At 44.7% G+C, this 27,494-nt stretch overlaps 1 protein-coding gene across 1 annotated transcript in view; it reads left to right on the forward strand.

The window, feature by feature from the left end:
- LOC138284363 (mucin-2-like) overlaps positions 1-27,494 on the forward strand; it is a 1,502,605-nt gene that overhangs the window by 1,318,424 nt on the left and 156,687 nt on the right. The window contains exon 39 of the mRNA XM_069223056.1: positions 1,643-1,771. Within this exon, the coding sequence (XP_069079157.1) occupies positions 1,643-1,771 (129 nt within the window). The remainder of the gene's footprint in view (positions 1-1,642; positions 1,772-27,494) is intronic.

The raw sequence follows: 27,494 nt of genomic DNA on the forward strand, positions 1-27,494 counted from the left end.
ATTCCGTCCACTGTATTACAATGCCGTAAGACATTAAGGAATCGAGAGGGATATCTGTCACATTTGTGACGGGGTAGCCCCATCAGCCAAACTCTAAATCAGGCCCTTAGAATCCAGTGCCCATTTTTTCACTAATTAATGAAATTCAGTGCAATCATTGTTGGGGCATACATTAATAAAACCACATCTGTCTTCAATCACACTTTGCACCATCACAAATCAACCTTACCGAGGCTGAAGTTGAAATCTCTCTTTATGAGTATTCTCACTCACCAAGGGTCTCATGAGAAAGGTGAGATTTAAGAGTCTGGCCTGCAGTGTCTGTATGGCTTTCCATAGTAAGGTGCACATCTTGTAACAATGAGACTTAAATGTTGTGCTTATTGATAGAGCTACTAATCTTCTGGCTTCCAAGGAACTGTTAAAGGTCTCACAAATTCTGTGTTTATGAATTATTTGGGATTTGAGTATTTGTAGCTGTCATCAAACCAAAATCTCAATACGATGACAGGCTTAGTTTCTTGAATTTTAGTGTAGGAGTACAATCAGGCTGCCAGCTGTAGTAAGCAGGCTAGTGTAAGCAACAACTCAATCTAGAACCCCACCACCAAAACATCCATGCTGAAATTCTACAACATAGAATGTTCTTAAGCCACCCTTTTTTAAATTCCCAGCTACAGCTAATCTCTCCTGGTGTGAGTAGCAGCCTGAATTATAGCCAGCTAAACTGTAGGGCCTTCACTACAAGTCACCTCTTAATTCGTAAGGGGCAGGTAGCATCAGTTACTGGCACATCGGAATTAGGAATCCGCAATGTTTCTGCAGATCTCGGGATACTGGGATGTAGCGATTCCTGGAAATTCCTCATTCCTAAAAGCTCCCTTGTGGCACCCTCATGGTCCCACTAGTAATGGCTGGGTTTTCCCCCTGAAGTAATCAGTACCTTCAGGGATGGGGAATATCTGGGCCATTACATGTGAGCTCCCGATGGTACCCTTAGAAATCAAGAATTACCAGGGGAATCAGTAATTGCGGGTCCGATGTTCCAGGGAGGGGAGAATCAAAGCCATTTTCAAAGTGAACAGGGTGAAGATCCTTTTTTTCATTCATATTGCTTAATTAGAAGGTCCAAGTGGGTATGAAAATTGAATATATTTCATGTACTAGGGGCAAGAACAAAGCATGACATATATATATTTTATTTGCCTCCGAAGGAGAGGATTTGACTTGGTGTCACGTGCATCTCCTGCAGGTGCTCTGCTGTTTCTCCTGCTTCCTCAGCTGGTTTAAAACTTTGATTGTGCATTATGTCCAACTTAAGGTTTTGGTATAAAAAACCTGGAGTGCCTGATTTAGATATTGGCAGATGGGTTACTCAATTGCAACGGTGATGGATATCCCATCCTCTGAAATCTAAATTGCATAGGAAATAATAGGATTTAGATTATGGCGGATAGGATATCTCTCAGAAAGAGTTTAATAAAATAACTTTCTTGTGTACATTATAAAATGTGAGTGGCCACCTGCAGTGTTCGTACTAGGGTAATAGTTTCTTTTTGTTGCATAGTTGACAATTCCAAAGTAGACTTAAAGGTGCACAAGACCACATGGTTATAATTACTTTGTCTCCTTTTCATTTCAGCCTGGTGACACCTGGTTTCCCAATGGTATGAACTGCAGCTTCTATACTTGCAGCAGAATTAATTCCAAACCGGTCTTGAACCTTGTGAAGAAGAACTGCCCTGTAGTCACAGCACGGCGTTGCATAATGGTATGTCATTGTAATAACATTTATTAAGTGCACACCTGCCACCAATGTAGCCTTTGGTTTTAGGTTTGTACTATTTTAAGTTCGTACTAAGACTGGAGGTTATTGGGTCAGTGTGACAGGTTTTCAGACAAACTTCAATCTTCAGGATACCAGTAGGAAGAAAATTCTGCATCCCTGATGTCTTACAATTCACCCTGCAAAATTCTGAAATGCCCAATAGATTAGGGGCAAAAGATCTCTAGGTACTGAATGGACATTCATCTGAACTGTTGATGGATGTAGAAAGGAGGACCAAAATGTTGAGATCACATTTGAAGCGATGGCTAGAGGAGGGACCGCCTTGCGGGATGGGTTGACACTCTTTGATAGCCTTAGTAATAGAGCTGCTGTGTTCTAGAGTCATTGTAACTGCCACATGCAGTGATCTAAGAACACCAAGTTAAGGGCCACTTTGATGGTGAATGATCTTCAATGATCAAGCCCATAGGGGACAACATTTTTCATGATAAAACTACCAGGCAAGATGCACAATGGGACAAAATGCTGAATGATTACTTCAAATTAGCAACACAGGTGCTGACCAAGGCACTGATTTGTGATTCCAGAGATCATATTGCATTGATCAGGCTCAAAATGGAGTGGTGACAATCACTACCCTATGGGACGAATTTACAAACCTCGCCATATCTACAAAGAGGGTTTCAGAATTTGACCTTGGACATTCACTCAATGAATAGCAGACGTGGGGAGACTTTCACCTTTCCGCAACAGAATCTTAATTCTCTAAAGTTTCCATTGTGACGTGGTAAACTACAAATTGTAGTATATACAAATGATTCTTTGATTCTGATACAGTGGTTAGGGTGACCACTTGCCTGACTACGGACTGCAATTTAATTTTTTTTTTTTACGCAAATGCGGCGCAAACATCTCTATATCTATATTTTGATGCTAGTCACGTCTAGCGTCAAAATATTGGAGTTAGCACCATTTTTTGGATGCACCAACAAACTTTGAGTCAATGAGAAGCAAGGTAGGCGTTCCCATCCAAAAAATTACGCTATTCTCTTAGTGCCATATTTATCCTGCTGTGCTAAAATGCTGCACAGGTGGGAGGTGGACCCAAATAATGGCGTAGCACTGGGTGCAATGGCCTTCCCCAGGGGACCCTGGTCCCCTGTGCTGGCCATTGGGGTGGTGGGCATGACTCCTGTCTTTGCTAAGACAGGAGACATGTTTTTGGATGGTTGTACATCTGGAAATGACGCAAGGCTGGTTAGCTGCATTTTGTTTTGCCTCTTACCGCCTAGCATCATTTTTTATGCAAAACTCCCTTTAACCTCTACCGCCACCCCCAACCGGCTAACATCATTTTGTTTTTTTACGCTAGCCCAAGCTTAGTGCTGGCTTGCGGCATTCCATAAATTTGGCACCCAACTGGCACTTTGAAATGACGCAAGCTGGTGGTAAACTTGTTGACGCAAAACTGCTTTAGCGCAGTTTTGCACCAAAAGTATAAATATGGGCCCTCTCCAGGATTTCAATGGGGTCACTTAAAGACTCGCTGGTTGTCGGGCAGAAGCCAACAGCAAGGTTCTGTCAAGGTCCAATTCTCGCTGGTCAGCTAGTTAATTTCAGAAAAAGGCCTCTTGCAGCCTGCTGTCTCCCTGTAACCACACAGGAGGTCAGCCATCTGACATTTGGAGTCCACTTTTTGTCCTTGGCACAAGAGGAGCAGGTCCAGTTCTTCAGTGCTCCTTCCAGGTTACTGGCGGCAGATCCAGCTCTCTTCTTATCTTCCACAAGTCTAGAAAGTGTTCTGACGAGACTCCGAAGAAGTGTCACATTTATGCTTGGCGGTAGCTAGTGTGTAAGGGTTGCCCCTGACTCCACCCTAAGCATTAAGTTCCTCGGCCAACCCTACCCAGTTTTACAGTGGTTGTCCTCTGATATGTAACACTAAAATCAAGTTTGAAAGAGTACTGTACCCATAACAAACCCAGGGACTGAAGTCTGGTAGAACGAAAGCATTGTCCTTTCGCAACCAGAGAAGGGATCCAAAGAATTGTCTTGGTATCCTGTTGTCTCCCTTTCAAGTGTGCATCAAGTGCTACATGTGCTCTACAGACCTGTTAATGACTTGACATTGTGGCGTCAGAGGATGCCCACAGACTCCTGCCTGAGTATTCTGTGGAATTCATAGGAGTCATCTCTGTGCATTGAGTTCAGCCTATTATTAACTCCCGGGAGCCATTTCACACTTTCTTCACACCTATTCAAGAATGAGCACAGGGTGGGGCTGGCAGAAGCTTATGCTATTAGACTTCTGACAGTTCAGGCAGCAAAAGGCTAACCTTCTAAAAGTTATGCTTTTTTCTTCATATTTATAAAACTTCTAATTTCAACATTGATCTGGATTTGTAATAACTATTTAAAAAAGTGGTTCAAGATTTTTTCTAGCTGGTCCTATTCCCGGGATGCAATATTAGTATTTAAATCTGTACTCTGGTTTTCTACATAGGCCAGTTAGGCCTGCCACAGTGCCAGTTGCTTTTAGGGCCTTGTCACCTTGTCAGGTAACATTCATTTGATAGATTTACCACCTTTAAACACCATGCACCTTACCTTTTGGGCTACAAGGCCTACGTAGCCGGCCTATTAATATTTAAAAAAAGGAGGTTTTTATCTGTCAAAAAGGTTTATTATAAGAGGCCATACTAGAGGTTTTACAATGCAGCAGTCAAAATAGATTGTTAGGCGTGAAGCTAAGTTTTATTTTGTCACACTAGTGGATAACACCATAAGTGCTGCAGTCCACAAGTGACAGTTAACCTGTCCCTACCATGGATGTATTTCTCCACAATAAACTATGGGGGTCATTCCTACCCTGGCGGTCCAAGACCGCCAGGGTAGGGGACGGAGGAAGCACCGCCAACAGGCTGGCGGTGCTTCTGGGGCTATTCTGACCGCGGCGGTAAAGCCGCGGTCAGAAAAGGGAAGCCGCGGTTTCCCGCCGGCTTCCCGCTGCCCCTGTGAATCCTCCACGGGGATTCCGACCCCCTTCCCGCCAGCCCGGTTCTGGCGGTTTTCACCGCCAGAACCGGGCTGGCGGGAACAGGTGTTGTGGGGCCCCTGGGGGCCACTGCAGTGCCCATGCCACTGGCATGGGCACTGCAGGGGCCCCGTAACAGGGCCCCACATTGATTTTCAGTGTCAGCTTGGCAGACACTGAAAATCGCGACGGGTGCAACTGCACCCGTCGCACACCAGCAACTCCGCCGGCTCCATTCGGAGCCGGCTTCCTCGTTGCTGGTGCTTTCCCGCTGGGCGGGCGGGCGGCCTTTTGGCGGTCGCCCGCCAGCCCAGCGGGAAAGTCAGAATGACCGCCGCGGTCTTTTGACCGCGGTACGGTCTTCTGGCGGTTCCCACCAGGCGGCCGGCGACCGCCGCCCGCCAAGGTAGGAATGACCGCCTATGTCCTTATTCAAAAGTTAAAAATGCCAATCAAGGATTAGTCAATTTCTCCGTGTTTAGATGTCAAAGCACATACACTGGGTACTTAACAGCAGTGTCTCAGTTTGCAGTCTAAAAACCAGTAATAAAATAAAGTCCACCAAAACGGAAAACATGAGGGTGACCATGCAGGAAAGATGCATTTCCTGCACAGACCCTGTGCTTTAAAGGTCACAGAGAAAATAACCCCTGAGCTTTATCAGAGCACACCACTGGTGCTTCCTCTACCAAGTGCAAGTGGCAACCTGTCTGGGAATCTGTGACATACAAGGAATGTGCTTCCTGTATGTGAGAGCCCGGTTGGCTCAGAGAGGCTCAAAATCAGATACGCTAGCTCACGGGTCAATACAGCTACTTCTGAGATTCACATTCAACCTACATGTCACAGATTTCAATCCTAAAGCATGCCTCTGCCTATAATTGTTCTGCAAGCAAGTAAAAGAAAAATACCACCTACAACTTAAAGCAGCAAGAGACATGAAGTATATTCAAATATGAATTCTGATGTCATCTTTACATGATGTCATTGTCATGCTAGATCAAATATGTTTTCTGCAGGATCAATCTCTTCACTTCTGTACTGAGAAACTGCATTGTTGTGTCCAACGGTGGTGCATATTCTACTACTATCCTAATGTAGTGGGTGCGCTGGATTGTTGTGCGCATTTACCTTGATTTTGGGGCAGCATTAAGCACTACCACAGTATCAGCATTAGCCACACACCAGTGTGTTCTTTTTAAAAAAGGAGCATCAAAAAGCTCAAACATCTTGCACGTGACGGCTGCAGGACTGTAAGTATGAATAGAGATCTATAGTTCTGTAAAGGTACTGCGTGAGACTTCCCCATCACACGGAGACTCATTGCACAACACATTTGTTTGTGTGCCTAAAGACTCCACACTTGTAAAGTTACTGCTGGTATATTCCTGTGTGAATATCAAACAATTGTAAACTTACACAAAAGTTTAGGTTTACCTTTGTGAATCAGACCCCTAGTATGTATATCAAATTGTTCGTCACGGAGTAGGGATGCAGATTCTCTTAGCATTACTAGGATGTTAATATGCTGATTGAGTAAATAGTGGACAGAGTCCTTCTAGTAGAAGAGGATTTCTGCGGATGCATCACTTCCCACACTGCCAGCACAGAAGAACGTGACCCTTTTTTGACCACATAACCAGTTCACAAATACACGCTATGCCACAGCCATTACGGTTGGTCAGCTGATTTGCCTGAATATAGGGGAATATTCTAATTTATGTATGAAACCTTAGGTGCTTTTATTGCACGAAATGCAGTTTGTAAAACTCATATTTCACAGGGAAAATATTTCATGATTACCTGCGAACTATGGAGTTCATCATTATAATAAAACTCCCAAAACAACTATGTAGAGCTTTAGCATTGTCAGGACTACTAGGATTCCACATCATGGAGTGCCAAATTATATGCCATGGTTCTCAAAGTTATGTTGCAAAAACCACATGCATTGTATCTCATTCTCTGGCATAATTTTTATCCATTTTAGCTAGAAAATCTTTTATTTGTGAAATCTTTAAATTAGCTGGCAAATGTGGTAGATATATAACTGTGTGACAGAATCACATAAATCCACTGGAATTGTCCATTGTGTTTTTAACAATTTAGGACCTTATTTAGATTTTGACAGATATGTTACTCCATCACAACAGTGACGGATATCCTGTCTGTCAAAATGTAAATCAGATAGGAAGTAATGGGATTTATATTTCGGTGGATGGGATATCTGTCACCCTTGTAATAAAGTAACCCGTTCACCAAAATCTAAATCGGGCCCTTAGTGTTGAAGGTAAATGAAACCTAAACATTCTAATTCCAACCAGTGCCCAGAGGCAGTCCCAAGTTTGTTAAAAAATTATAATTTGCTTGACGGTTACCATGGTACCAAAGATCTACTACTTCTGTACCCAGCACAGACTCACACACGGCACAGAGATACCAGAGACGGTACCACAGAACTACAATTTTTTTTTTTTAATTATACCCAGTCTCTCAGGGGCAGGGACAGCAACACAGGGCAGGAGAGAGGGTAAGTGGCAGCACAACAGACCAGAGGCAGAAGGGGGAACACACATCAAGAATGAGGGAAGAGGAGGCAGGGGAAGCACAAGAGCAGTGTCAGTACAATTGACCAGAGGGTGGCGGGGCCAGAGGCACACACACGTAGAACAAGGTGGTAGAGGACAGGTGAAGTAAGTAACTAAGTACAGGACAACGGACCAGGAAGTGATGGGGCAGTGGCACACGCACCTAGAAGGGTCAGGTCAGTGGGAAGGAACAAGGGGCTATGGCAGCAATGGAGGGCTGTGGCAGCACAGGAGGCAAGGGCATGCATACAGACAATGGGGGACGTGGGAGGCAGGTAGGAACAGGGGCAGCAACAGAAGGCAGTGGCTGCACAGGGTCAGCACAGCAGACCAGGGAGGAAAAGGGCAGCTGCAGTGGCAGGGGAGTCATGCAGGGGCAGCAAACGAGGGTAGTGGCAAGGCAAGGGCAAAGTCATCACAATGGAACAGGAAGGAGGGGCAGGGGCATGCACACCAAGAACAGGGGTGCAAGGGGGACAGGTGCAGAAATGGAGGGCAGTGGCTACACGGGAGCAGTGGCAGCACAACGAACCAGGGAGGCAGCAACCAGAGGCACGCACATGGAGAACAGAGGGTATCATGGTTGAGGTAGCAATGGGGGAATGTGAGAGGAGCATTGTCAGCACAATATACCTGGGAGAGATGAGGGTAGGGGCACACAAAGCGAACGGAGAGCCAGGATCAAGGAGGGCAGTAGCAGCACATTGGACCACAGAAGGCTGATTGGAGGGGGCAGGGGCAAGCAGATGGAAAACATAGGGTAGGAAGGAGGATGATAGGGGTGGAAAGCTGATCATTGAGGGCAGGAGGCAGGGGCTAGCAGAAGGAGGGCAGGAGGAACAGGGCAGGGTCAGCAAGCTGATATTGAAGGGCTGTCTATGGTGGGTTGACAATCCACAGGTGTGGGCTGGTGTGAACCCCTTACTGTGCATGGTCAAACACCATGCACAGAAGGGGTGTCGGTGGAATATGATCAACCAAACACAGAATATCACTGAGTTAAACAGAGGTCAAAGAGGCATTCTAGTTAGATACAGTTATTTTGTTTTCCCTTACAATAAAATGAAACAGAAATTCACAGAAAAAAATAAGTTTAAAATTATGTTACAGTTACATATATAAGATCTTAGCTTGCATTATATAAAGCATTGAAATTCACTGTAAAAAAAAAACAGCCAGTGCAGCCCCTCCATGAGGTACAGCTGTACAAGCATTTACCCCTTATTAATGGTGTACTGTGCAAGTTCCTCTGGGAAGCTTACATGGTAGGTACCAGAGAATTTTTGTTTTTTTAAATGTGACCAAATCCTCATTGTGCATGGCCTTCGGCTGGGGGTTGGTCACCTGTGGCAGTTTTGAGCACAGACCCAACCCAGAAGCCAGGCCGTGTGGTCAACCCCCTGCTCCACACTGCTGAAGACTGCTGAAGGGTGGTGTTGGGTGCAAGGCCTAGCCAGAGACTGGCGGCCTTGGTACCACGGGACCCGTGTTATCATCAGTAATGTCAATAGGGTTATCATCAGTGATAACATTTGACATATCATGAGTGATGTAATATATGTGGTGATATGCAGCACATGGAGGGGTGCAAGTTATAGTTAACTCTGTAAACCATAAATTGTGAGTTTCAGTATTTTTTTGTTTTTTAAACATTAGTTTTTGTCTCATTTCAACACCTAACTATAACTCCACCTATGCTATACCTATAATTTCACTTTAACCTTTGTTTTCTTCAGTGAACCATTGCATTATTATTACATAGTGGCAGTTTCCACTGAGTAGTTATAGTAAGAGTCCAGTTACCATAGAAAGATCGTTAATTTGTTTAACTAACAACTTTGGTTCCGTTTGACGAATTTTCACAAAACTATATAAAACTAAAAGTTCATCCACCTCAACTCAAACCTTCAGGTAGATGCATCAAGCGGCGACAGAGATAAAAGTGGGTCCCAAAATGCAATTTCCCCATGCAATTTCCATAGGGCTTTTCGAACAGTGATACAGCCCGAATGGCCCATGTGCCAGCCTCCCCCTAAAATGTAGACCAGGCATTGGGGTATGTGGTCCCGGAAGGGCACCCACGAACATCCCCCTTCCCTATGTTTATAAGAGTGGCCCTAGGGGTGGGATCCCCAAGGCCTAACAAGGCTTGGGGAGGGGGGGCACATGGCCCCATCCCCTTTTTTTAAATAAGTGGATCCAGGCGATAGGGTCCCCGGGCTAATAACGCCTCAAGGAGTGGGCTGCATGGCCCCCCTCCCCTTAAAGAAATACAAGGCCCTGGGGGAATGGGGTTCCAAAGGCTCTAGGAGGCTTGGGGAGGGGGGGCATATGGCCCCCTTATTTTTAGAAATGGCCCTGGGGGATGGTGATCCCAGAGCCTGGCCTTATGGCCAACCCTTTGTCTGTGCATATCGTGGGGATGGCTGTAAGGAGCCAACCTCCACCTTGCCCGGCTGAAGCCCTTGCACAGTGGGGGGTTGCATTTGCATATGTTAATTAACTATTACTTTATGTTAAAATATATATATATTGTATATATTATTGGTGATAGTAGGTAGGCAGTTATAGTTATGACCTACTTTCCATAGTAACATTTTTTTTTGTTTTGCCTATAACTTTGGCACCGTTTGACAAATCTTCACAAAATTTTCAAAACTACTACGCCAGTCAGGTCATCTGCTGTCTGGAACACTTTGTGGTGCCCCCTCCCCATTTACTATATGGATGGGCCCTGGGAGATGGGCTCTTGTGGGCCAGAATTGACCCTGGGAGGGGCTGCATGCTACCCTCTGTGGTTTCCTGCATTTGGGAGGTGGCCGAAGGCTGCCCACAGTGTGGATTTGGGTACCTGCAGGGGGATGGCTGTAGGCCCTGGCCACAAAATCCCCATGCATTTTCCATAGACGTTTTTGAACAGCTGTACTGCAAAAACTGCTGAATGGAATTACACCAAAATTTGGTAGGAAGCTAGATCATGATGAAGAAAACATGCTTTTTGTGATTTGGTGTAAATCAGTTCAGTAGTTTTTGGGATATTAAGTCTCAAATCAATATGTTCATCTAGATGGTTGGGTTTGAGACTCTTGTCCTCTCAAAGGTGTAGTGTCGGGTTAGCGTTACTTTAGTGATGCTAATCCGATGCTAAACCTTTTTAGAGAATCACAAACCAAAGTAAATTGGTATTTGCATTAGTTTGTATGGCAAAGTAACACAAAGCAGCACGAAATGCTGCTTTGCATTACTTTGCGTTAAGAGGGCGTTACATGGGTGGTATATGGGCATACCTGTGCTACCACCCAAGCCTTTTCAATGCTAAACCCTATTATCAAACATCAGTAGAAAGGGTTTAGAGACAAAAAATAATCCTGCTGAAAAGTAGGCATTAAACAGAGATTTTTTTAATTTATCCGTGCTTTTCCGACTTTGCATGTGTGCTGCACTGTATAGCAAACATACAGCGTAAGAAAAGATTTTTCAATGGTCTTGGCATAGATATCCTTCCTGTTAAAAAACTATACTATACTCATGCACACATCCTCCCACTATGGCGCAAAGGTGTTGCGTGGTGCACAGCATCTGAAATCAGCGCCAACGCTATGGAGAGGGGAGGAGAGTGCCATATCTATGTGAATATGGTGCTCTCCTGTTCTCTCCCTGTCACGCAGCGCAGCATTTTTTACTGCTGTGCTTCATTGGGTGGCAGGTTTCAGAATCTGGGCCTGAGTGTTCTGATTGGCCCTGGGACTTTTATTCCCTTGGGCCAGTTCATTCCTGCGGGAGCGAGCGCTCTGATTGGTTACCTGCAAGAGGAAGAAAATGTTGCTGTAAGCCATTACAGGACTCGGGGACTTAGTCCCCTGTCCTGAAGCTAAATTAAAATTAAAACAAATAGAAGTGAGCATGGTACATCTTATTTCTGATTTTGGTGTTCTGACTTACATTTGAAAATCACTATAAACTCTGGACAACATAATAGAACTCCAAAAAGAAACCATTGCTGGAACATTTTCATTCTTTTCAGGAATCAGTGCTGAGGTCAATGGATCTTTGGACCCTGCTATGAGTGTGGTAGAACCATTAACACCATTTGTAATACAAACAATTACTTTACTCATTTTGGCCTTACAAGGAAAACTCCAGTCAGGAATAAAGTTAAGAAGCTTTATTACAAGCTCTAGCTCAAAGACTATGTAGACAATTCTCAAGACAAAGTTATAATCATACAGAATCACCAAGGGATGCCCAAGGGGATGAAATAAGTTAAGGCGAACTAACATTAAATGAACTAGGCTTTCAATAAATATAATGCGGAACATCACTAAAAGTACCCGAAGAACAGAAAATAAGTGTTGCTCAGATTTAACCAGCATCAGTCATTTTCAAATTAACAGAGCTAAAATTTTAGCTGAGCAAAGGGTAAACCCTACCATTAACAAATCAGGGAAAAACATGTGCAGGGAGGAACACATGCAGGCAAAAGACTAAAAGGACATAAAGGGCAAAAAAGAATTCGGAAAAAGATAATTTCAGGCATCAAGATACTAACTAAGATGGGCAGAAGATAGGTAAAAAGGGAAAACGTTAGCATGCCAAAAACTCAATCAAGAGTCTTCTGCAGGGGTCAGGAAGAAAAATCTTAAAGTCTCAATGTGACATTGCAAAGTGGCAATGCAGAGGGGACGATACCTCTCCAAAGGGCTCAGCATTCAGGATGCTTCATCAGCAAAGTTTCTGAGCACCGGAGATCTGACCACGATCTGACCAAAGTCCAACTGGTCATTGGTATATTAAAGTTCATAAAGCAATCTGATTCCCCAAAGGTGACAACCCACATTATGTTGAAGGGTCATCATCCAATAGAAATTGATCACACGACTCCAGGTTGAAACATCGTCATATCTTCCCAGGTCTGTCATGGGAACCTCAGAACCTCATCTATCCATGTAGCTCCACACAGGATTGAAACAATTGTATAAAATGTTTGTCCATAGTTCTGGATATTCCATACTCAAGGACAGTGTTGCACTTCTATCTATGTCTAAAACAATACGGGTCTATTATTAAAGCTAGTCTTCTCATAGGAACTAAGTCTGAAAGAAGGCTCACGTTCTGACAATGAATCAGCATTTCCTGCACAGTCACGAAATACAAATCTAGTAGGCCTCACTCAGGCTAATGCAAGTGGATTAAAGCAATACATTTAATCAATACATTCTAATAAACACATTTTAGTATGCAAACATATGAATTCAACATTAATAATGAGTCTTTAATATTTATGTTCCATTCACTTTAAACGGAAAGACTCTGTTAATACATTTTAATCAGTATAACACAGAACTTCAGTTCTCTAATTTTGCATACATATTTAAATCATTAATCACTGGAAATTCAATATTGTTTCAATACATTCTGTTAGCCTAAGATCTAATTTATAACATAATACCAATTAAATCTTGCAAACATTTGATTTATGAGCGATACCACCAGGGTTTCTAACACTAGTTTAAACAACTGCACAGTTTACATGATTTCTCCCGGTATCTTTCTACATTCAAACCATTAGTACTTTAGTTAACATAATGCACATATTGTCATATATTGATGATTTTTGTGACACAAGGGACAGCACCAAATTATCAACTACATCAGTCTCACTTTTGATGGTGAAGCGAGCCATCACTACATAATACTTCAACTTATATTTTAAAGAGACAATTCCGAATTTCAGAAGCTTATTCAAGTAAGGTAGCCTGTAGGCCTCTAACCACTTAAGCTTATAATAATATATACTTCTCCTTGTCTCCATTTCAAGCTTCTCCTTTCTCTGTCTATTCTTTGCTCTCTTTTTTTATAGTCTTTTGATCCATTTGTAAAATCCAGATACAACTAGGGCACACAAAGCTATTATCAATAGGAGTCTCAAGATGGTTCCCACAATTCCTCTCCCTAAGTTTCCAAACCACCTTCCAATGGTTAAAAAACACTACGTATTGCTTCTCAAGCACCTGTTTTTGTTAACTCCTTCAGGTCCTGTTTCAAGTCAGTCATGTTTGAAATGTACTTTCTCATCTCTTTAAAGGTGTCAGTTATCTAAGTGCAACATTGTTGCACACGTAACATTTTGCAAACTCTGCCTTCTTTTGCAAGCTGGGTGTCTAATTCAAGGCGATTTTGCAAAACCATTGATTTCATAGCAGCCATTTCTGTGTCCATTACCAATATGGCACCTGTAGTGTCTATAGATAACATATCTACTATAGTGGACAGCTTTCTAATCTTAAAATCATTCAAGATCACGCTTACTGATAGAATTACGGCACCAAAAAATATCATCCACAATCTCTGAAGCACTGCTCCTCTTTTGACTCTGTAGTTTGATTTTTCATCCCAGACTGGATCATTAAAATGGTCTACATGATATAGCTTTGGAAAAACTCCTCTCAGATAACATGTATCATACCAGCCGTTCAGGTGCTTGTAATAGGCATTATTCCCACATGTGAAATAAACAACTGGTATGGTGGGGTCTTGTCCATTCAGCATAAAAGTCCAAACACACTTACACAAAAACACATGTCTACATTCACTAATTCCTAAAAATGTGCTATTCTTTGATCTAGGTCTATAGACACATAACTTCCCTATATATTTCCAATCTAAGGCCAAGAATCCTTGATTTCCAGTCACTGAACGTGTTGTGCCATTTCCAAATTTTGTAAAATGATTCCTTTTTCTATTTTAGCTTTCATAGCTCTTCTTCTCTCCTCAACTTGGCCAATGAACTCTTTCTCTACTAGGCTAAGAATACAGGTCAACTAGTTCTTGAGGGTATAATCCATACCAAATGTCAATGTAGGCTCAAAGAATCCTCCCACACTGTCAATGTTCTTCGTCTTTCCAATGTTACTCCAATGTTTCATGATGGGGACAATTGAAAACACTAGTTCGTAATACTCCTGCTGATGCAACATAGTTAATAACAAAATGTTACTTGATCTTCTAGAAAGTTCATCAAGAGTTTTTCTTTAATTGCAAATGTAAAAACGCTTCTATTAAAAGTTCCAATGGCTCTAATAAAGGCACAGTTCATAATCACTAATGATCACTTTCAAAAAGTAATGTCTTTGTTAATCAGGCAGCAATCATATGTCAAAGTTCAACTGCACTGCAATTTAAAACTCAAGAATACTGAATTGGATTCGAATTGTTAAAGCAGAAGGTTGCAAATTCCTTCTCCTAGTCATTGGCAGAAAAATATGTCCATTCAGGTGCTGATTATCTTTGACTTGGTATTCCCTTCCTCTTTGATCTTCTCTTTACTCGACTGTCACTCTGATTTGACTGTTCAGTCTCCTCAGCAATAGTCAGAGGCACTTGTACAGCTGGCCCAGTTTGCTCTTTAGGCAAATTGTCTCCTGGTACAGCTCTTTTATCTAATGCAACTGGTCCTTAATCAGCATTCGAGCTAGCATGAGTCAACTGATTCTGCCTCAAACCTTTTGTACTGTCCACTATTGTTGACTTGCTCAGAACCCCATCAGACCGAGATTGCAATGTAACAGCCACTCGTCCAGTCCCAACAGCTTGGCTAACCTGATCCCTCTCACTCACTGTAACCGACCCTTCTGTACTGATGCTGTATCATCAAGGGGACCTGGAATACTGCGAGTGTGATTCGCATGTAACCAGTTCTAGAGACCTGTTAACAGCTATAATGGTTACTAAACCCACCTGATGGGGGCCTTTCCAACATGGTTCCACTCACATTTTCCTCACATGCTTATTGATCATGACCCTATTGCCTGGACATAGGTCATGGCAAAGCTCCTGCTTTGGCTTTGCTGTAGCTTCTCCTACCTGGTGAGAAAAAGAACAAACCACATAAGCCAGTCCTTTACAACAGTTCAACACCAAGTCATCTGTAATTTTCACAAGCGCATTTGCAGGCACTGGTGGCAGTCTCATGCCTCACCCCATAATAATTTCATGAGGGGACAACCCAGTCTTTCTGTCAGTTGTACTTTGCATACTGATCAAGACAAGAGGCAACGCATCTGGCCATTTCAAAGTGGTGGATACGCAAACTTTTGCACTTCAGCGCTCCATTAATCTGTCATACATATACTGAAGCCTCAGGTCTCTAGTTCTAATGCAATCTTTGCTCAACTTGTAATGCCACACAAAACAATTTAAGGATCTTGCTGTTGAAATGAGTTCCTCGGTCTAACTCTATAGGTCATTCTATAACGTCAAGCTGCATTCTATTGAACGGTCTTCCTGATCTACCTATATGACTCAGTGAGACAACTGTGCATTTCCTTACATTCATCTGGTGACATGTGACACATATGTGGCACACGGCTTCTGCAATCATTCTGAATCGGGTTAAACCATGTCTGTCTGAACATTCTGATCATTCCATGCATACCTATATGTGTTTGGCCATGATAATGTCTAACCATAGAAGAGAATCAGCTATTTGGCAACATTGCTTTACCATTACTTGAAACCCAAATATCATCCTCATTTCTTTTGACACATCTTCCTCTGACTCAGCTCTGCTGTTATTCCTCTGTCACTTCTTCCTGAACTCTTTTACCTTCTTCCCAAGTATCAATAGTGGTTAACAGAAAACTTTGACCTGTATCAACACTTGTCTCATTGCTCCACTCCCCATTAAAGGCGGTGCAACTAAGCGCGAAATATCTCACCACTTCATCAGCGTATGTATTACCTAAGATTACGTAATCAGTAGATTTTCTATCGGTCGTACAGTTTGCAATGGCAATTTATGCAGGCAGCTGTAAGGCATTCAGCAAATTGTAAATCTCATCACTGTTCCAGAGAGGGGATCCAGAGGAGGTCATTAACCTTCTCTGGGACCACAACTGTCTGAAATAATAAACAACACCAAAACCATACTGAATATCAGTGAAGATGGTCACTTTAAGCTGTTCAGAAACACAACAGCCTCTGATAAGAGCGACCAAATCAACTACTTGGGCAGAAAAGACTGTTTCAAGCTAGGAGGCTTCCATAACACATGAGACCATGCAAACTGCATAATCTGCTCTCAGGGTACCATCTTTATCTCTTAAACAGGAGTCGTCAGCAAACATGACATAATCATTTTCATCTAAGGGAACAAATTGAATGTTAAGTTTTGGCTTGGCGCACAATTCAGCCACAGCGAGACAGTCATGCTCAACCTCATCCTCGCAGTCATTTGCATTTTCAACAGGATTTAGCAAAAACATAGCTAGATTTAGCATTGTACAATGTTTGAGATTAACATTGAGTGAGGCAAGTAGAACTTGCTCATACCAGGTCAAACTTGCACTTGTTAAGTATTGGGTCTTTGTGCAGGTTAACAAATTTTCCATTGAATGGGGAACAAAAACATTCATGAGAAGACACATTACAATGCCTTCACACTGTTCTCTGCTGAAACTCAGTGTGACAGTGGCCCTTTATACAACCAAGCAGAGCTGAAGCTGCAGATTCAAGAGTGGCAGAAAAATAAGCCACTAGCCTGTTCGCATTTCCATGCAGCTATATCAAAACCGAGAGAGCACATTTATCCCTCTCACAGCAAAACAAAAAAAACATTTGTTATAGTTAGGCATTCCCACAGCTGGGACCCGGCAGAGGCTTTCTCTCAGCTCTGTAAAGGCATGCATGCAGTTGTCCTCCAATAGTGTCGGATCAGACACATCCTTGTGTGTCAGCCTCTCTAAAGGCTTGGCCAAAAGAGAAAGGTTTGGAGTCCACTTGTGACAGTAGCCAACCATTGCCAGAAACATTCAGACTTTTTGCTTTGTGACGGGGATTCATTTTCAAAATTGCTGAGCTTCTTTCTTCTGACACTTTCCTCACACATTTCTGAATGTGGTGACCTAAGTACAGAACTTCTTTCTTGCAATACTGTAATTTTGCTGGGGACACCTCAGCCCTTATTATGAGTCTGGGACTGCCGGACTCGCGGTGGCGGTTAGACCGCTGCCAAAGCAGCGGCCTGGCATCCACATTATGACCATGGCGGAGCCGCCACGGTCCGACAGCTAGCACCGCCAGACGGGGTGCCGGGGACCCCATGGGGACCGCTACACTGCCCATGGCATGGGCAGTGCCTGGGCTCCCCTGGACAGCCCCGTTGTGCTTTTCACTGCCTGAAAAGCATGATGGGTGCTGTCGCAACCGACACACCGCAACATTACCACCGGCCCGATTACGAGCCGGCATCAATGTTGTGGCGTGTTTCTCGCTGGGACAGTGGGAGGAAACGCTGTTTCCACTTGCTGGCCCAACGGGGAAACTCGTAATATGGCCAGTGAGCAGAAAACCGCAGTAGCGGTTTTCCGGCCCAAAAAGTTTGGTGGGCGGCCTCTGCCGCCTGCCAAACTCATAATGAAGGCCGTTATGTCCATTCTCTCCTAAATGATTCAAGAGAGCTATTGCATCTCTCCTGCATGCTTCACGGGAATTAGTTGTAATGAGGAGGTCATCTATGTACTAGAGTAAAACTGAATGATAGTGCATCTTAAAGGACCCCAGATATATTTTTCAAGATCTGGTTGAAAATTGATGGCGACTCTATATACCTTGAGGAGTTCAGCCGCCACGGTCCGACCGCTGGCACCGCCAGACGGGGTGCCGGGTACCCCATGGGGACCCCTACACTGCCCATGGCATGGGCAGTGCATGGGCTCCCATGGACAGCACTGTTATGCTTTTCACTGCCTGAAAAGCGTGATGGGTGCTGTAGCAACCGACACCCCGCAAAAATGCCACCGGCCCGATTACGAGCCGGCGTCAATGTTGTGTCATGTTTCTCGCTGGGACAGTGGGTGGAAACGCTGTTTCCACTCGCTGGCCCAATGGGGAAACTCGTAATATGGGCAGCGAGCTGAAAACCGGAGTGGCGGTTTTCCGGCCCAAAGGTTTGGTGGGCGGCCTCTGCCGCCTGCCAAACTCATAATGAAGGCCTTTATGTCCATTCTCTCCTAAATGATTCAAGAGAGTTATTGCATCTCTCCTGCATGCTTCACGGGAATTAGTTGTAATGAGGAGGTCATCTATGTACCAGAGTGAAATTGAATGATAGTGCATCTTAAAGGAATCCAGATATATTTTTCAAGATCTGGTTGAAAATTGATGGTGACTCTGTATACCCTTGAGGAGTTCGGCACTATGCCACAACACGACTGCCGAATTTGAACATGAAGAGGAATTGACTTTCCTCATGCAATGGTATTGAGAAGAAAGCCTGGCAAAGATCAATTACAGTAAACCATTCTGCTTCACAGGGAGTTTGGAATAAATCACTGCAGGATTTGATACTACCGGATAACACAACAATCTTGTTCATTTTTCTCAGGTCTTGAACTATGCAGTATTTTCCAATGGGCTTCCACAGTCCTAAAATGAGAGAGTTACATGGACTTCACAAAATCTCTTTCAAAATACCTTGTTCAATAAAACGATTAATTAGGGGTGTAATTCCAGCAATTGTCGCCGGTGTCATGTTACACAGGGGTGTTATTGGATACACTGCATTTGGCTTTGCTGTTATTTTTATAGAGTAAAAAATTCCCTTTCCTTAAAAATACCAAACCTGAGGTTTGAGTGTGTTTTTTAAATCTTTGGGCTAATCATTACATGTCAGCATTGGGTACAATGTGACACTTGGGCACTGCTTCACAATTTATAAGGCACATCTTCCTCATTTATCTGGATTGCTATTCCTCAGGGTGTGCAACTAATGGAACAGTTTAGCTTACACAGCAGGTTGCATCCAAGCAAACTTACAGGGCTTAAATCGCAAACCACAAATTGGTGCTCATCTTCAAATTAACCTATATTTACAGGGACATACTCTGTTACAGGATTGGTTAACTGCTTACTTGCGACTTCTACAGCCTGAATTCTTTTTCCTGAAGGCAACAAATTTGGCACTTCTGCTGTTCTGGCAGAAGTAGTAGCTCCAGCATCAACAAGAATGACACATCATGTCCCTTAAAGTTGGCATTTACATAAGGACCACATTGATCTACTTCTAAGGAGGCAGCTAACATGCAATCCTCATCATCTGAGCTGTCTGCTTGAAAATCCTTCATCACTCAGGTCTATTGGGGAAACTGTGATACTTTCTGATTCATATTTTCATTTGCAACCTGGTTCAGATTCTGTTAGCGAACAACCATTTGCTATTGAGCCATCGGTTGTTGTGGTACCTATATCTGCTGTCCTGGGGACACATTCATATTTTGTACTTGTGCTCTTTGAACTCTCTGAATTTGAATTTGACTTCTGTCTTGTACATGTGCAACGCCAACATTCTACACTTGATTACTCACATTATCATAGGGGAACTTCTGTTGCCAATGACCAAACTTTCCGCAAGCATGACACAGAATAGTTCTCTTCAAAGCTTGAACATCACTAGCACCTCCACTCTGATCTACATGAACACCTTGTCCTCTACCTCTGGACTGAAGAACATTTGTCACCCTCTGTGGCTCACCTTGCATTCCACCAGTATTCACTATCATCTGCAAGCTCTGACTAACTTTCTCTGCAGTCTTCAATTGCATCACCATTACCTTCTCTTTGAACTTTCTCTGTTTCAATTCCAGTTCATCACTGCAATACTATGTGTATCGGAGGATCTCATCAATTGGCTCATTCTGCCAATAAATCAAGTGCTCCTGAATCATCTAACTAATGTCTGGCTTATATACTTGCACAAATCTGAACCCAAAATGACCCATATCTTCTATTGTCTCTGTACCACTTTGAGTTTGAAAGCCTGCAATAATCTTTCTTAATATGCATAGATCGACTCCTTGGACTCCTGAGCTGTTCTGTCAATTTTCTGTTAATCAAAATCTTTCGGGGACACTTTGTTTTTCAGAAACTCAGTTACCTTATAATACTTTTTCATCAACTCTTCAGATGGTGCACCTTAACTGGATTTCTTTGAAGTTTCTATCAGGCCAATCAACATTCACTTGTATTCATTCCACAAGTCAGTCAGAATCACAATGTCAAACTATATGCGCAATTTCTCCCACAGGCATTTTGAAAGTTTCACAAATCTCTCTGTCTGCTTATGCCACTCCACTGGTTTCTCTCTCAATTCTGGGTAATCATTTGTAAATGACAAAATATCACTCCTACTCCAGATTACATGAACATAACCTCCACCTGGTATTTCTCCTATGGGCATCATTTTCACATTGTCCTTGGCTTGATTTGCTCCTGCCGGAGACACATTTGCCTTTGTTTTCTTCTGATCTTTTTTGTTTGCCCATGTGCCTTCTCTCTTATCTACAGCTCACCATTTCTGAATGTTTGTAATCAATTCCTTTTTTTGTAATTTGTTTAAAACATTTTTCATGTTACAACCACAAGAAACAGCATTTAACTGTTGCCCATAGTACTACCAGTATTTCAGTATCATTCCAATACATCATATACATAACATACATCATATTTTCATTGTGCAATTCCGGTATGCAGCGTGTTCCCCAGTGGATCACAGAAGTCTACTTATGACCTCTTGGTCCCTAGTGACAGAAGATATGCAGTGAGTGGTGCTCAATAATATTTAGGACGGGATGTTTGGGGGAGCACCTCTAGATATATCTCTAGCTGATCTCTACAGTAGGCGATATCCCGCAACCACTGTTTTACTGTCGGACATGTTTTCTTCCCGAAATTGATATCAACTCTTCTTTTCGGTATTAAAAGAGCTATAGCTACCATTCTATGATTTGCCAGTTGCAGAGGTTGCACATATCCCAACAAACATGCACGGGGATCACAGCACACCACCACAGACATAACCTCAGTGAGTCTCTTAGGAAACAATTCCCAATATTCATAGATCTTGCCACATCCCCACGCTAGGTGTAATGAATCCGCCCCCTGTTTACCACATCTGTCACAAGTATCTTCTTGCCGTAGGCCATAGTGGGCCAGCTGTGCAGGTGTATATTATACCTGCTGTAAGAATATGAAGTGTGCGATACATAAGTTACCATTCACAGTCATTCTGCCTCTTAATGCACAGCAGAATTCCCACTCTGTTCTCGTAAGTGGGGTCTCACTCACCCTGTTCCATCTATCTAATACAGCCGTATCATCTCTGTTCTCCTCGGTCTGCACCATATTATACTCAGTCCCGAGTGCCATTTGAATGACACATACTCCTGTATCAGAGCAGGCAAAAGTCTCTATGAAATGCACTGGTAAGCATTCATTGTAAAGTAGGTGGAGCCTGTGGAAATGTTGCATAGTGCTTCTTCAAGGCAGCATGTAGTCGTATGTATGTGAAATGCATGAGAGGGAATCACAACTCCGCTGCAGCAGTGCTGCATATTGAACAAAACAGTCCCCCGGAAACAAATCTCCCATGAGTAGTGTCAGGGCCTTTGTCTGCTGTGTGTCAGACAATTTGGGATGATATGCTATCTTCAATTCAGGGGCAAATGGAGGCCCCCCCAATTGTTCTTTTTATAATGGCCTGCCATGTGCGCAAAGTACAATTGATTGTGCTAATACTGCTGCAAACCACATTTACACATTCATACGATAGCAATGAGCTCAGTGGCACAGGATGTGCTGCATCTCGTTCCACAAGTGTGGTGTATATCGTTCAGGCTGCACCAAATAATGTGCATGTTGTGCCTGCGTGCACAGATAATCGAGATAGAAGTCTGGGCCATGGAATCCGTCTTGTTCAAAGGGAAGTACCAGCTGCCTCCACGCAATCCGCAGCTGCTTCCCAACCCAGGTCAATCTTAATAACAAGGATTGGAGTGCTTTAAAAAAGGTCTGCCTGAGATGAAGTGGGATTTTCACAAATAAGTATAAGAATTGCAGTAATATCATCATTTTAATAACCGCTATGTGGTCGGCAAATGACAACAGGAGTCAGGACCACCGCTGCAGTTGAATCTCCAGTTTGGTCAGTGCCTTGCCATAATTCCAGCGAAGCACCAGTTTGGGATCTCTGTGCACCCAGACTCCCAGATATTGTACCGGGTCCTTGCACCACCGCAAGGGATACTTAGTATGGAGCTCTACCATTCCGTCCCTCCGTTACTGTAACACATATGACCTCTCCCAATTTATACTCAGTCCACTCGAGGCCGCTGATCTGTCAAGTCTGGGGTGCAGACATAAGTTAAAATTCTCCCCCCCCTCATCCTCCACAGCAGGGGCATACATGACAAAACATGCAGACGATTTATTATATGCAGTACAAACTCAAGGTCATCCACATTAGGACATAGGTATTAAACATAGTAACCATGATGCCACATAACTTGCCATGCCCCAAAACATAGCATCCCTGATCATCTACCTCGGAATGCATCAGCTCAACGGCACCTCCTTTTTGACTAAAATGATAACCCCAGGAGCATAGGTAGAATATGAGGAAGCCAAGGGCGTGGCATAGGGCATCAAGATGGTGGTCACACTCTGAGTGCTCCGGACCCCACCGTTTTCCGCCTCCATCAAACACCATGGTCAGCACCTTGAGCACCCTAAATAGAAGCCACGACATGCCTGGAGTAGCATAGGAACCGGGTGAGGGTGAATCGATTCCTGGGGATCCGTGGAGAATGTATTCCCAAAAGCTCCCAAAATGGGCGGCGGCAGTGGGAGGCTCAGATGAGTTGCAGTAATGCAGCTATGTGGTGGTGCTTTGAGGTGAGTGATTGAGCCCAGCTGATGACCATGGGGGGAAGAAGGACCTGGCCGGGCTGTAGGGGGATCCTGTTGGCAAAGAGGGAAGCAAGGCCGCGACCAGGGAAGGGGTGATATTGTGATGACCCAGAGGCCCTTCGTGAGGGGTGCCCATCCTCCCAAGACCAGAGGTGCTCCTGGGGTGAGTCAACGAGGGGATGAGAGGTGTGTTGTGGTCTCCCCAGGGAGTGCTGAGGTAGAAGCGCGGCGAAAGAAGCCCGGTGGAGGTAGGGTCACCTGCAGCGCGAATACGGCTGATCAAAAATGGGGCCAGTCGAGAACTTGAAATACCTCGGCAGACCGCTGGTGGATGAAGTTGCCAGAAGACAGCAGGGTGAAGTGGCCCTGTGGGTGAGTTAAGCCAACGAGGTGACTGCCCTGAGAGTGGAGAAGGAGAGCACAACGGCTCGGAGGGTTCCCGGCACGGTGAGCTGGGAGTGAGTGGCCTGGAGGAGTGATCACGGCCCTGGAAGACATCGAGCCAAGAGTGCGTGAAGATGACTAGCTTGATTGTGCGGTTTGGTGCGGGCTGGCAAGAGTGGAGCCTGAGACACCAGTACCTAGTCCCTTAAATTGGAAGTGGCTGACGGGTGTGAAGGAGCTTGGTAGATCCTACAGTCCCTCACGCTGGCTGATGGTGTCCTGGAGTGACCAGCGGGATCGGATCCCACTCGCACAGCCCAGAGACGGTAAGTCAGGGATCCTTGGGAGAGATCTGTGGCAGGAAGCCCTGGGCTGCGGTGACGGCAGAGAACTTGTCAGAGCACTGTAGCCAGAGTAAGCGATAGATCTACAATGGGGAAAGATAAACAGCTGAAGCTGCCCGCCTCCCAATCGCGGATTGACAGGTACACTACTCCCGGGGGTGCGCCCGGGGAAACTACTGGAGGTCCTTCGGCCACCAGCTCAAGGGATACTAACAAAATCTTACATGCAATACAGGCTTCCTGGATGGCTGTGGAGAATAAGGTTGGAGAAATACAGGTTGATGTGACCTTGCTTCGCCAGGACTTGAGAGGTGTGATCGCCCGAGTGACGGACACCGAAAATCGAGTGTCCATGGTCAAAGATGAAGTTACGGACTTCAAAATTAAAGTTAACCAGCTCCTTACTAGAGCGCACGAACTTCAACAACGCACCGAAGAAGCGGCAAATAGATCACGGCGTAACAATTTAAGGCTTGTGGCCTTCCCTGAAGGAGCTGAGGGAACGCGGGCGGCAGATTTCTTAGAGACTTGGCAGAAGTCGTGGATGCCACTAGACAAATTAACTCCATGGTTTGCGGTGGAACAAGCTCACAGGGCTCTCAGCTAGGCCTCCCTCTGAAGCAAAACCCAGAGCCATAATAGCTTGTTTCTTCAAGTTCTGAGACCAAAACTGTATCCTGCAAGAGGCATGCCTATTCCAGGGATGTGCAGGCACACAGGCTCTCCTATGAACAAGTAAAACAAAAGTTAAGGGCGCTCCAGATTACTTACATACTACTTTTTCCGGCTCGCCTCACGGTACTGCACCCTGGCAAAGCTCATTTCTTTGAAACTCCAGAGGCGGCCTGGGAGTGGGTGACCGAGGAACACCGTTTACAATGAGATAGCTGTGCCGCCTCCTCACTTGAGAGACTCACGTCGCACTCAGGTGGAGCTCAGGAACCAAAACCTGCAAGAATGAAGATACACCAAACGCAATAGCGCCGGCGGCGGTCTGGGGGCAGCCCTTAGTCCCACTCACAGAGTTTGAAAGCTTCTGGGCCACAACTGGAGCAACACAGAAATGCGTCATCATTCCCACAGGAAGGTGATACGGCAAAACAACATCAACAAGAGGAGAGATTAAGCCAATCACCATTAGTATAGACTGGCTGCATAATGGCAATAGACAAAATACTGGCTGGCAGGTGATATGACACGTTAATCCTACTATATGGAGGGGTCCACCACTCCACGCTAGCTGAGTTTTTAATTATTGGTTGGGATGTATGGGACAGATGGTTGGGGGGAAATGTTGGGTGGGGGGACGTTGGCGGAAGTGGAGTGATGTTTGCATGCAAGACTGTTGGGATGTTGTAGAGGTTTATTTGTTTCCAATGTCACAAAATCAGAAATTCCCAGAGACAGCAGATGGACCTCTGGTTAGTCCGAAATGCAATGAGGTATATTATGGGGCAAAACGTTGGACATACAGACTCTACACATGGCAATGGTTAAGATGGTCTCCTGGAATGTGAATGAGTTGCCAGACAAAATTAATCGAGTGGCGGTACTCCGTCACATGCAAGGGCTTCGTTCATCTATTTTATTATTGCAGGAGATGCACTTATTGGGCACGTACTGGCCCTTCTTGGCCCACTATGCCTTCTTGGCATTCCAGGGTTCACGCACGGCTCCCAGTGGGTGGCAATATTGATCCGCAGGGGATTTCCCATAGTTGTGCATCAAACATGGAGGGACTCACAGGGCAGGTATGTAGCGTTGGCAAGGATGGTGGGGGGACACCCCTTGAACTTGTTGTGTCTCTATGCGCCTCCCATGGCACTTAATCACTTCCTGGTAGAGTTGACAGAGGTGGTGTTTTAGATGCCCCGTTGGTGCACAATTAGAGGAGGCAACATGAATGCAGTACTAGATCCAGCGGTAGACACTACAGGAGTAGCCTCCGGGGAGAGATGTAGGTGCTCAGCGCTCCTGGGACAGTGGGTGTCAAACGTGGGGCTGTGCGAGGTCTGGAGGGCCTGGAACCATTGCTCCAGGCTGTACGCCCACACTTCTGCAGCACATCATACACAGGCAAGTATTGGCATGGTCTTTATGCCGGAGGCCGATCTCCCAGGGTCCAGCAGATCCAGATCCTCACTCGGTGTATATCGATCATACCCCGGTCCTCCTGGTCATTGGTTCAGCTGTCCAAACACAGCATCCTATGTGGTGCCTCAACGCCTGGCTATTACAGAATGGGGATTATGTTGCGCACTTGAGGGAGGAGATTGCCCAATATTTTGAGCTTAATGATGGGACTGTGCGTACAAAAGCAATGCTGTGGGAGGCTGGAAAGGCCACGATAAGAGGCAGGGCTAAGACTCTCCTCAGAGCAAAAGAGAGAGATGGGCAATCTCATATTGCCCGACTGAAGGCCAGGATGCTACAACTGGAAAGAGGCATGGAGCAACACAGGCAGAAAGCAAATGAGCATGCGTTGAGTCTGGTGAGGGAAGAAATAAGAGTACAGTCGTTGGAGGCAGCGAAACAGTTATGGCGTGCATCACAAGCAAGGATATATGGATGGGGAGACAAGAATAGTAAACTGTTATACTGGCTGGCCACAAAACCTTTGAGGGACGGGTGATACCTGAGGTAGCTGATGGAGCGGGGGTCTCTCACACGTCTCCGGCCGGGATAGTGGCCACGTTTGCACAATCTATGCAACGCTTTATGCTGCATCCCCTAGGCCCCAGGTGGAACTGGGGAGTCCACTGTTGAATGAGCTGACCCTGCAGAGAATTCCAGAGCAGAAGTGGAAAGTACTAGATCAACCTATATCACTAGAGGAAATAGGCGATGCCATCTGAGCCTTAAAGACTGGCAAGACTCCGGGTCCAGATGGGTCCCTTATGGAGTTTTACTCTAGATTTAAAGACCTCTTGGTGCCTTGGCTGCTGGATTTGAATGAGAAGGCACTGGAAACAGGAGCTTTCCCAGATAAAGTCCCCATAGTGGTCCTGCCAAAGACAAAGCCACCTTCCTTGTCATGTTCAACTTATAGGCCAATATCGCTAATCAATGAGGAGCTGAAGATATTTGCAACAGTGTTGGCGAATCGTCTGCAAAAGGTCCTGGGAGGTTTAGTTCACCCGGACCAGTGTGGGTTTATGCCCAACCGCAGTACTAGACACTGTATAAGGAGGTTGAACGTGGCACTGGAGCATAGGCATATCCTTCCAGGGCCCCTGGTGCTGGTGTTAATAGACTTTGAGAAAACATTTGATACTGTTGATTGGAGATATTTAAGACAGGTGCACATTAAAATGGGGTTTGTTGAAAGGTCTCGGAGCATAGTGCAAAGATTATTCTGTAACCCGACGGTCAGGGTACTGTTCAATAGGAACTTAGGGGGAACGTGGCAGGGATGCCCATTGTCCACACTCCTCTTTACTTTAGTCACTGAACGATTGGCGTACATGCTTACGGGAGATCCACTGAGAACGGGTTGGTGCTGGCCTGGAGGGGAGGAAGAACGTGTAGCAATGTACGCAGACAATGTATTGCTGTTTCTGCCCAATACAGTGGAGAGTGGGCCTCATTGTCTCTATCTCCTGTGCCTATTTGCA

Source organism: Pleurodeles waltl, chromosome 3_1, assembly GCF_031143425.1.
Source record: "Pleurodeles waltl isolate 20211129_DDA chromosome 3_1, aPleWal1.hap1.20221129, whole genome shotgun sequence".
Classification (NCBI taxonomy): domain Eukaryota; kingdom Metazoa; phylum Chordata; class Amphibia; order Caudata; family Salamandridae; genus Pleurodeles; species Pleurodeles waltl.